This window comes from Dendrobates tinctorius, unplaced genomic scaffold (genome assembly GCF_039654945.1).
Source record: "Dendrobates tinctorius isolate UK_male_01 unplaced genomic scaffold, ASM3965494v1 ptg000037l, whole genome shotgun sequence".
NCBI lineage: Eukaryota > Metazoa > Chordata > Amphibia > Anura > Dendrobatidae > Dendrobates > Dendrobates tinctorius.
The window spans coordinates 6,088,403-6,100,595 of NW_027361705.1; the positions used below are offsets into that span (position 1 = coordinate 6,088,403).

The 12,193-nt window shown below is 43.1% G+C and overlaps 1 protein-coding gene across 6 annotated transcripts in view; it reads left to right on the forward strand.

Moving 5' to 3' along the window:
- TUBGCP2 (tubulin gamma complex component 2) overlaps positions 1–12,193 on the forward strand; it is a 1,139,845-nt gene that overhangs the window by 1,057,981 nt on the left and 69,671 nt on the right. For 5 of the 6 annotated variants that reach the window (XM_073573858.1, XM_073573860.1, XM_073573863.1 and 2 more), the window contains one exon: positions 4,396–4,529. The exons of the other annotated variant lie outside the window; for it this stretch is intronic. In XM_073573858.1, the coding sequence (XP_073429959.1) occupies positions 4,396–4,529 (134 nt within the window). The remainder of the gene's footprint in view (positions 1–4,395; positions 4,530–12,193) is intronic. 6 annotated transcript variants of the gene reach the window in all.

Sequence of the window (12,193 nt, forward strand, 5' to 3'; positions counted from 1 at the left end):
AGCCGCTATGCCAAACGTCAAGGTATACCCATATCAGAGCAGTCCCTAACCATTGTATTTAACGGTTTTTGCAAAAATGTACACTAAGCCGCTATGCCAAACGTCAAGGTATACCCATATCAGAGCAGTCCCTAACCATTGTATTTAAAGACCTGAACATGTGTATAGTACCTATATGAGCAGGATTCCGAAAGGTAATGTCCGATGTGGACACGCTGTGGAATACGACTTTATATGTGCATGGCCCACAAGGAAGGTGTGGAGACCTCCCTAATCTTGCAAAAACAAGAAACCAATTGAATATAAACACATGGGCTATGCACACAATGAACAAGTCTGTAGGACAGTGTTCACACCACCAAAAGACTGAAACACAGAAAAACACAGTATAACAAACATATAAAAATACTCTGTTGTAAAAAAAAAAGTAACAGTAAACAGCAAGTGCTAGTAAAAAGATGATCGCAAAACAGGGTATTTGGTTGATACGATTTTTGCAAAAAATCTATACTAAACCGCTCTTCCAAACATCAAGGTATACCCATATCAGAGCAGTCATAGAATCATAGAATGGTAGAGTTGGAAGGGACCTCCTGGGCCATCTGGTCCAACCCCCTGCTCAAAGCAGGATTCGCTAAATCATCCCAGTCAGATGTCTGTCCAGCCTCTGTTTGAAGACTTCCATTGAAGGAGAACTCACCACTTCTCGTGGCAGCTTGTTCCACTCATTGATCACTCTGTCAAAAAGTTTTTTCTAATATCTAATCTGTGTCTCCTCCCATTCAGTTTCATCCCATTGCTTCTAGTCTTTCCTTGTGCAAATGAGAATAAAGTTGAGCCTTCTACAATGTGACAGCCCTTTAGATATTTGTAGACAGCTATTAAGTCTCCTCTCAGTCTTCTCTTTTGCAAACTAAACATTCCCAAATCCTGCAACCTTTCCTCATAAGACAGGGTTTGCAGACCGGTCACCATTCTGGTCGCTCTTTTCTGAACTTGCTCCAGTTTGTTGATGTCTTTTTTAAAATGTGGTGCCCAAAACTGGACACAATATTCCAGATGAGGTCTGACCAAAGAGGAGTAGAGGGAAATAATGACTTCACGTGATCTAGACTGTATGCTTCTGTTAATACATCCTAGAATTGCATTTGCCTTTTTTGCTGCTGCATCACACTGTTGACTCATATTCAGTCTGTGATCTATTAGTATACCCAAGTCTTTTTCACATGTGCTGTCACTTAGCCCTATTCCTCCCATTCTATATATGCTTTTTTCATTTTTATTGCTCAGATGTAGTACTTTGCATTTCTCCCTGTTAAAAACCATTCTGTTAGTTGCTGCCCACTTCTCCAGTTTATTTATATCTTTTTGAATCCTCTCTCTCTCTTCTCTAGTATTAGCTATCCCTCCTAGCTTTGTGTCATCAGCAAATTTAATCAGTTTACCCTCAATTCCTTCATCTAAATCATTGATAAAGATGTTGAACAATACAGGGCCCAGGACAGAGCCCTGTGGTACCCCACTTGAGACATTCTTCCAACTGGATGTACAGCCATTTACGACCACTCTTTGGGTCCGATCACTAAGCCAGTTATGAATCCACCTAACAGTTGCCTTGTCCATCCCATACTTAGTCATTTTTTCAATAAGGATTGTATGAGAGACTTTGTCAAATGCTTTGCTGAAGTCAAGATATACTATATCTACAGCATTTCCAAGATCCACCCAATCAGTGATACCGTCATAGAAGGAAATTAAGTTAGTCTGACATGACTTATTAGCTACAAACCCATGCTGACTCTGTTTAATCACTTCATTCTTATCCAGGCATTGACATACATGTTGTTTAATAATTTGTTCAAAGATCTTTCCTGGTATAGAAGTCAGACTCACCGGCCTATAGTTGCCTGGGTCCACCTTCTTCCCCTTTTTGAAGATAGGAACAACATTTGCTCTTCTCCAGTCTTCTGGCACTTCTCCTGTTCTCCAAGAATTTTCAAAGATTATGGAGAGGGGTTCAAAAATTTCTTCTGCTATCTCCTTCAGTACTCTGGGGTGTAATTCATCTGGACCTGGAGACTTGAATTCATTTAGGTTAGCTAAGTGTTTCCTCACTATCTTTCTGTTTATAGATATCCTGGATTCTTCTACTCCCTTAATAGGACAGTGAATAACAGTTGATGTTACATTTCCTTTCTGAGAGAAAACAGATGCAAAATAGGAATTTAAAAGTTCAGCCTTCTCAACATCCTGTCTTACCATTTCATCATTTTCATCCTGTAAAAATCCTATAGCATCTTTGACTTTTCTTTTACTTTTGACATATCCCCAAAATCCTTTATTATTGCTTTTGACATCTCTTGCAAGCCTCAATTCATTTTCAGCTTTAGCTAATCTGATTTGTGCCCTGCAGGTTCTGCAGACAGCATTATATTCTTCTTTAGATATGCCTCCCTCTTTCCATTTTATAAACATTTTTTTCTTCCTTTTTAGCATGTGCTTAAGTTCTGTGTTCATCCATCCTGGTTTCCTTAAATGCTTCCTATTCTTCCCTCTTTTCGGAATTGTTAACAACTGTGCTTTGAGAATTTCATTTTTCAAGATTTCCCATCCTTCCTGGACATTTTTGTCTTTAAGGATATCCAGCCATTGGATCCCTCCAATTCTCTTTCTGAATCCCTTAAAATCTGCCTTTCTGAAATCTAACCTTGACGTCTGAGTCTTCACAGGTCTTCCGCCTCTAGTTATCCAAAATTCTAAAATAGCATGGTCGCTACCTCCTAGGGTCCCAGCCACTTTTACCTCCTCAACCATTTCCTCCCTGTTTATAAGGATTAGATCCAAGGTAGTAGTTCCCCTTGTTTTCTCCCTTACCTTTTGGAAGATAAAGTTGTCAGCAAGAGAGGATAAGAATTTCCTTGACCTAACCGATGTATTTAAAAACCTGAACATCTATATAGTACCTATATGAGCAGGATTCCGAAAGGTAATGTCCGATGTGGACACGCTGTGTAACACGGCTTTCTGTGTTTCAGTCTTTCTGAATCCTGCTCATTGCTCATATAGGTAACATACACATGTTCAGGTTTTTAAATACATCGGTTAGGGACGGTTCTGATATGGGTATACCTTGACACTTGCTGTTTACTGTTACTTTTTTACAACAGAGTATTTTTTTACGTTAGTTATACTCTGTTTTTCTGTTTTATTATGTCTTAGTTACTCATACGAACTTCATGTCTAGCTAAGATCCATACTCAAAAGATTTGTACTCTACAGAGAGAGTTTCTCTGCTCCCCTCCGCTATGCTTAGACTGTAATATAGCCTGAGAACGGGGAAGGGGAGCAGAAATGTTCAGTCTCTGAGTTGCAAATCTTCATTAAACCTACAGTTCATATCAGATACTTAGAGCCTACAGAAAAAGAATAAACTAAGGTGTTATGCATGCAAAATAGGAGCATGTTCATACTGGCCATTAAACAGTCAAAACCTTAAATACAAAATGAACATGTACCCTGCTGTATGTAAAAGCAATAGTGTATATATAACATAGGTTACTTAGGGGCGGCATGGTGGCTCAGTGGTTAGCACTGCAGCCTTGCAGTGCTGGTTTCCTGGGTTGAAATCACACCAAGGACAACATCTGCAAAAGTTTGTATGTTCTCCCTATTTTTGCATGGGTTTCCTCTGGGTACTCCGGTTTCCTCCCACATTCCAAAGACATAAAGATAGGGAATCTAGATTTTGTGAGCTCCATTAGGGACAGTGCCAATAGTGTCTGTAAATCGCTGTGGAAATAATGGCGCTATATAAATGAGTAAAATAAATAAATATACAAGCTATCCCAACCGTGTCAAGGTGTAAGTAAATCGGGATGGACCGAACCTCTAGTACTAAAACCTTTCCATGTGTTAAAGTGATATGAATATGAATGAGGGGCTAGCAGGACCTGTTCCTGAATATAGACACCTTTCAAATGGAAAGCAATATAAACAGAATGTCTAGTTCAAAGAAAGGAAGGCTCAGTGCAAAAACCTGAAACTTAACCACAAAAAAATGAACTGATGTATAATTTGGTATACATGTAAATTAGGAGCATTTTCACAGTGGCCATTAAACACACAAAACCTAAGATAGAAACAATATGAGCATATACAGTGCTGTAAGTAAAAGCAGACAGAGTAAACTAGACAGGAAAACCACCACTTTCAGTATGGTGTTAAAGATAGAAGGAATAAAAATATGGTTATTAAATATAGTGCTTTATAAAGGTTCATAATTTTATAACGCCTGATCAAGAAATAAAAAAGCTTCGTTTCTTATAAATACTTATAAATACTTTTAGTTTTGTTTTGAGTTTTTAATTAATTGCTCAACTTGTTGATGCATTTCAGTGTTCTGCTGGTTTTGAATCTACCATCAATAATTTTGTTACCAATTTCTCAGCACATCTCATGGACCTCCTTGATAAGTTGAGTATGTACAGCACCAATGATTGCGAGCACAGCATGATTAATATCATATATAGGTAAGGAATATTGTTAATATATTTTAGAGAGGTGTCCAAAGTTATTCTTATATTGTTTCAGCTGGAAAAACCCTAATTCATAATATTTTTGAAGTAGAATTTTCAAGTTATCACACATTTTCTACAGACGATATGTGACATTACTCATACAAACAAAAGAACAATACGGATGAGGGAACGTGCTCGAACGTGCTTGTTACTCTGCAAGCAATGGGCAGTGTGTAAGGGGTTGAAGGTTTTACCCCTTTAAACTTCCTATGTTGCTAATGTATGTATGTATGCATGTATATTTCGTTAGTATGTATTTTCGTTATTATGCTATGTCTAGTATATGTATATCAAGTTATTTAATGCAATGTTGTTAATGGGCCACTCGATGGAGTACTGAGATGTACCATATATACTCGCGTATAAGCCGAGATTTTCAGCCCATTTTTTGGGCTGAAAGTCCCTCTCTCGACTTATACGCAAGTCATATAGCCAGGGGGTAGGTGGGGAGGAGGAGCGGGGGTGTCAAATCATACGTTTAAAAAAGAAAAAGAAAAGGACAGCCATAATGTATACCTCACATAAATAGGTTATAATATTGAAAATAATTAGGAATGTTAAAAACTATAACTTTATTATGCTAATATTAAAAAGCATTTTAGCATTTTAATTTAAATAAAATCAAATACAAATATGAATATAAAGAAAAACTATGCACATAAAATAAAATATGCTCCACCTACTGTGAATACTCATAAAAAAGGCAGATATCCAAGATATGAATGTGGAGGATATGATAGGGGATGACAAATGCATATACCTTAAAAAATTCTTTAGAAAATATTCATAAAACCACATAGTGTGTATATGGCTAATTAAAATAGTCATGAACAGCCTCTATATATGCATTTCACAATATTAATATTGGTTATAGACGTTGTCCTATTGCATACAGAATGTTCGTGTAACTGGTGAGGATAATAATTAAAATTACTTATATATAAATACCCCTTGTAGATAAACTAAAAATCCAGTTTAAATATGAAAGAACTGGTTAAAAATAGTTAAGTACATGAAGCCTCTAATGCAAGCATCCATATGTATTCATTCATTACAATCATATTAGAAGGCATATCATTCCAGTTCATGATTCAGGCCTTTTGGGACAAACTGTCCTAGGAGAATATGCAATAGGACTCTGCTCTAGACATTGCTTTGAGGAAATCGCCCCCTCTCTGGTTATGATGCCGCAAAAATGCCGCAAAAATGAACGCCTTTCAAAGATTGGCTATGTTTGTCTTTAAAGTGGCGTGAGAGAGGGTGTCCTGTAAAGCTTTTGCGAATGTTAGAAAAGTGTTCTTTGATGCGATCCATCAAGCGACGTTTGGTACGGCCCACATACAGTTTGTTGCATGGGCACCTAATGCAATATATGACCCCCCTAGAAAAACAGGATATTTTCTCTGTGATATTGAACTCCATCGTACCACTGGAGTTAGAAAAGGTCAATTGACGTATCTTTTTAAAAGAGGTGTTCATACACCCAAAACACCCTCTACATGGTAAAAAGCCTGTAATGCCCTGATTGAGGGTCTTCCGGGGACCTTTAGGGCCCCCGAAAGCCATCTTTGTGGTTGGGGACACAAAGTTCCCTAACGTTTGTGACTTCCTATATACAAATCTAGGGTTACTAGGGAGGAATTCCCCAATCACTTTGTCTTTTTGAAGGATTGACCAATGTTTGCGTATGATGTTGGCAAACTTATTGTAACCCGTGTTGAACTGAGTAATGATTGGGAGTTTTGAAATCTGTTCCTGTATTGTGGAGCATGAAGGGTTATTTAATTGTGTATTGCTAATCAGGGTTTCTCTAGAAGTAGAGGCAGTGACTTGACGAACCTGTTCAAGTAGGATACTGAGGTCCCCCTTTATCCAAAAATTGTTGAGTTAAGTGGTCAGCTTCACTATTAAAATCATCCGTTTTAGAACAGTTACGCCTAATCCTCATGTATTGACCTTTTGGTATATTTGTGAGCCAGACCGGAAGGTGGCAACTAGTGATGTGGATAAAACTATTTGAGTCCATCTCCTTCTGGTGGCATCTTGTATTCAGTCGGTTGTTTTCCACATAAATATTCAAGTCTAATTATTTTCAATATTATAACCTATTTATGTGAGGTATACATTATGGCTGTCCTTTTCTTTTTCTTTTTTAAACCTATGATATAGTTTTAATCATTAATTAGCCATCTACTGGGAAGGTGGGGGTGAATGTTCAATCCAAGAGTAAAACAGGTGTTTGATCATACACACACTATATATGACAGCTAGACTGGGTGGGCGGTAACCCTGACGAAGAAGCACGTTTTGCCTTCGAAACGCGTAGGTTTTTTGGCCCTAGCTAGGCTCCACAGCCTTAGCCTGTGACGTCACACGCTGTCAGTGCAGGACAGTGTCGGCCCCCATTCAGCCGTGCATCTAGGATGCTACCGGCTGGAGCAGTCGTGGCTCTGCCCGGCTCTATTCACTACTTGCACTCCAGTTAGCCGAACTCATTCACCTCATCCTCCCAGCCTGTCACATACCTATCCAGCGTCTCTGTGGATCATTCACTGTGATCGGCACAGCACCTTCATTCAACAGAGTTAGGGTAAAGGCCCCATCACACTAAGTGATGTCCCAGCGATCCCACCAACGATCCGACATGATGGGATCGCTGGGACATCGTTAGGCTGATGCTCGTGAGCTGTCACATAGACAGCCCCAGCGATCAGGACCAGCAACGCTGGACACTGGTTTCTAATGTAAACGTCAGGTATCCAGGAGCTGCGCGACTCCTGGATACCCGCTGTTTACCTTGGAAACCGGGGTACACGCTGGTTTCCAAGGTAAACATCAGGGTATCTAGGAGGCGCGCGACTCCTGGATACCCGACATTTACCTGGATACTCCTGGATACCCGAAGTTTACATTAGCAACCAGCGTCCAGCGTCGCTGATCGCTGGTCTCTCACTGCCACACGCAGCGATGCACGCTGGGCAGCGGGAGACCAGCGATTGAAAAACGGCCCATGCCGCTGGAGCACGATCAGTGATAACTCGGCAGAGGGGCCGGTCACTGATCCCCGTCACACACAGCGATCTCGCTGGTGAGATCGCTGATGTGTTACAAAATCAGCGATCTCGCTAGCGAGATCGCTTAGTGTGACGGGGCCTTAAGTCTGCATAAGTTCTGTCACGGCTCATTAGTGAATCTTGCTGGCGTGGTAGATCTGTATCTCCTGCATGCTCTGAGTATCGGGTTTATGCGTGAAAGGCAGGACGTTTACTTTTACTTTCACTTTTATCATTATTGAATTGTCCTATGCTACCTACCACATCCTATGCGCGGTACCTTCCTTTATCTACTCATTTAACCCTTTCTTGACAGAAAAAGCACAGCTTCTGTCTAGGTACCAGCAGCCCGTTCTTTCTATTGGTAGCGCCAGTGTATATCTGTATATTGGCTATTCAAAAACATTTAACCTACTGATGTCTCAATTAATTTTACTTTTATTGGTATCTTTTTATTTTTGAAATTTACCAGTAGCTGCTGCATTTTCCACCCTAGGCTTATACGCAAGTCAATAAGTTTTCCCAGTTTTTGTGGCAAAATTAAGGGGGGCGGCTTATACACGGGTCGGCGTATATACGGTATAGAGGGTATAGTTGGAATGCAGATAGTTAATATAGGAGGGCTCACTTAGTTTAAGGGAAGAAAGCTTCCTGGTTAGGATTAGTGAGAGCGAGGATGCTCATAGAGCTTGGGTGGCCTCTGGCCTGGGCAGGTTAGATACCCCGCAAAGTTATGCACAAGTGAGAGCCCAGTCATCCAGAACGTGGGGAGCAGCATCTTCACAGCCAGAGCAAGAAGCAGTAAAGTCACAGTGCAAGTAGCATAGCTTTAGCTACAGACGTTTCTAGTGAAGAAATTGCATTGAAGTACGTGGCAGGACAGACGGGCGGTTTACTCATCATGTGGAAGTTCCTAGCATGGGCAGACGCCCTCAGAGTCGAGACAAAATGGCCGAGGGAACTCTCAAAGGAAGCCAGGATGCACAGAGAGAATACTGAGGAAACGTACAGAGCGGTATGACTCGATCTCGACCCATGTAACAGAGCAAGTAAAGAAGGGAAGGAAGAAGTGTTGTGTGATGTGAATACTGCTGTAAATGCTGTACTGGATCTGGATGTACGGTGAAGTTCTGAGAGTAAAGTTTGGTATTTTGAATTATACCTCGACTGTGTCTCTGATCATTCATCTAAGACCAAAGGTGACCCCACGAAAAGGAAGGGTGGACATAATCGGCACAGTAATGGAAGGCAAGTAAGCTCCAAGAGCAATGGAGTGTTTCTGTGAAGGGAGGCCAGGGCTCAGGTGCCATGGTGTCCTCGGCCATGACTACAGCCCTAGCCGACCTTTACAATTGGCGGAACCGCAGAAGAAGAGAAAGAAGAAGATGCTGATTCAATTGTGAAAGAAATGACCCGACGCGTGTGGGTTGAAGTTTTTGAAAATGTGAATAAACTGCCAGATGTCACTACAGGACTGAATATGTCAAAAGCTGTGATTTGGACTGATACTGTGAGTAACAAAATGGCGGCCATGATGATGGAAAACTATGGCACCGAAAAGATGTACAATCCCTGTGATGACACCCTTGGTGGGCGCGACGAAGAAGAATAAGGACTCGCCCCTTACAACAGGTTGCAAGAACATGAGAGGAGCAACAGGAAGCAACCCCACACTGGAACGGGTGGGCCCAGAAGTTAGACCTGTGTGCAGCTGCCTGACACCTGTAAGAAACGTGACGTTGGCAGTGATGCATCATTGCTTTACCCTTCACTGTAGAGGCATCGAGCGAGTAGAGTGGAAGTGGCGGCGAGAGCTAGAAGAGATGCGACTCGCACAAAGATGGACCGAAGTGGCTTAACCAGGCTCATTACCTGTGAAGAAGGATCCCTGGCGGCTGTCAGGGCCTGAAGCATCACGTCATCCGAAGCAGGAACGCCATCCACCGGAGCCAGAACCAGCTCCCGCCCAATAGGAACTTCTGCCGGAGAAGCATATCGCACTGGAGCCACGGGATGCTAGGCCGCAGGCCTAAGCGACGACTGGAACAGGAGTCGGAGCATCACCGAGAGGCGGAACCTTTGTGTCCAGAGCACGTTTCTTCAATCCCGCATGGCCCGAAAGTGAAGACAGTCCCAGAGGACCCAGAGCCAGAAGACAAGGCAGCGCCAGGACTACGTCACCAGGAGCCGGAGGGCGCAGGAATGTCCGTGGAGGGATACAACACCCATGGGATGAACATGGCCAGAACTACCAGGCATCCAGGACTGGGTGAATGGCGACTCCCGACTTCAGAAGGAGCCAAACTGGGCCGAACAGTAGTGGACGGTGCCTCGCTACCAGGAGTGGTGAGTGTGCCCCAGCCCTTGATACCCGAGGGGTGGGGTCTCCCACCCCCCTCTGCCCTGCGAGGCCAGATTGTTCCGCAACTCTGTTTAAATTATGGGGTCACTTGATTTATTGTGTAGTCTACAGGAGCGGGAAGCCATTGCCCACGCCCGACGTAGTTACTTCAATGGGTGCTGCCTATGCTCAGCGGGTGGAACCGGGCCCGTCACACACCACTGGACAGTCTCTGCACATCAGACATCATTGCCCAAAAGAAGGCACAGTAAAGAGGTTTGGGCCCAGCTACATCAGCGGAGGGAGGCTGCCATGGCTGAATGCCGCTCTTATGGCAACTAGTATAGGCCAACATTGAAAAGGGTTATGGATTTATATGGGAGGCCGGCACGGACGCCAAGTTGTATATTAATGCGGCCTCCATAAAACACGGGAGACCTTTCATGGAGGGGGATTGGGTCTCCTACTTCAAAAAGGACTGCCCTAGAGGGAATTACGTAGTGGCAGTGACTTTGCAGACAGAGGATGACATCACTGGGCTATGTCTAGGCCCAAGATCAAGACAGAGAGGTCCACCTGCTGTTTCCGTTGCTGCTACTACTTCTACTGCTGCTACTGCTACATCTGAGCAGGCCCAGGGCTCTGTGGCTGCAGAGTCCTCCTCGGCCTGCACACGGGCATGGGAACCAGATGGAAAAGTGGCCTGGGACGCGTGCCGTTGAACTGAACATTTGAACCTGTGATTGTGAAAATGTTGTGCCCGTTGCACCTTTTCTGCCAAAATTAAAGGGACTGTTCTGTGTCCCCATGGGCGAAGGAGCCCAGGTATGCCTCAGAATTGGGGGCAATGCTGCTGTAGTGGCCAGAAGGACGTTACTTTTGTAAAAACATTTTTGTTGCACCCGTTGTGCCCATTCTGCTGAATAGCAGGACTTGTCTCTTATTCATTGTGGGTCCATAGACTGTTGGACTAAATGCGGCTGCAGCAACGGACTGTGCATTAAGCACCGACAGCCCGCACATGGAGCACGGGACCGTGCTATTTACAGAGGTAGGGGGACACCTCTATTAGGCTAGGTTCACATAGCGTTAATGCATGGCGTTGACGGGCTGCGTTAACGCTACTCCCTAACGCGATCGCGCTAATGCACCTTCTTCATCTGTGCTAGCAGTGACGGACCCCCGAATGCTGCAGACCGTGTCCGAGGGTCCGTCACAGAATAATGGCACATTGCTAACACATGTCGATTTTGGCATGAGTTAGGATGCGCTACTGTTATTGCGGGCAATGGCGGCGTTAGCGCGTCCGTTGCATAGCGCTAGTGCCGCTATGTAACGGATGCCATCAGCCCATTGGCTGCAACGCAATGTGAACCTGGTCTTAAGGACACAGCACCTAAGAGGTGCCTACTTGTACAAAGTTGTTTTCAGACTGATGGTACCCACGGTCAGCCTGTCGCCATGTACCTGTTTGTAAATACCGGCGGAAGTTCATTCTCCCCTCAAAGGAAGGGGAAACACCCTCAGGTGCTACAGACCCAACAAGGAGGGTCATTTGGTAAATTAATGGACACCGCCTGCGGACTGTCTGAACAGATGCCTAACGTTACAGCTCACGTTGAGCTAAAGTCTATATATGTATTCTCCCTGTGTGGAGTATTTGCTGTAATACAGTAAAGATTTGTTTGTGCTGTTAAAAAAAAATTGTCAGGAATGACAATGGTAAAAGGAAGGGAGAATGTAAGGGTTTGAAGGTTTTACCTATTTAAACTCCCTATGCTGCTAATGTATGTATTTATGCATGTATATTTAGTTAGTACGTAATTTAGTTATGCTGTGTCTAGTATATGTATATCAAGTTATTTAATGCAATGTTGTTAATGGGCCACTAGATGGGGCACTGAGATGTATATAGGACAATAGAGGGTATAGTTGGAATGTACATAGTTAAATATAGGAGGGGTCAATTAGTTTAGGGGAAGGGAGATTCCTGGTTAGGATCAGTGAGGGCGAGGATGCACATAGAGCTCGGGTGTCCTCTGGCCCGGGCAGGTTAGATACCCCGCAATATTATACACACGTGAGAGCCCAGTCATCCAGAACATGGGGAGCAGCATCACCACAGCCAGAGCAAGAAGCAATAAAGTCACAGCTGAAGTACAAGTAGCAGAGCTTTAGCTACAGATGTTTCTAGTGAAGAAACTACATTGAAGTACATGGCA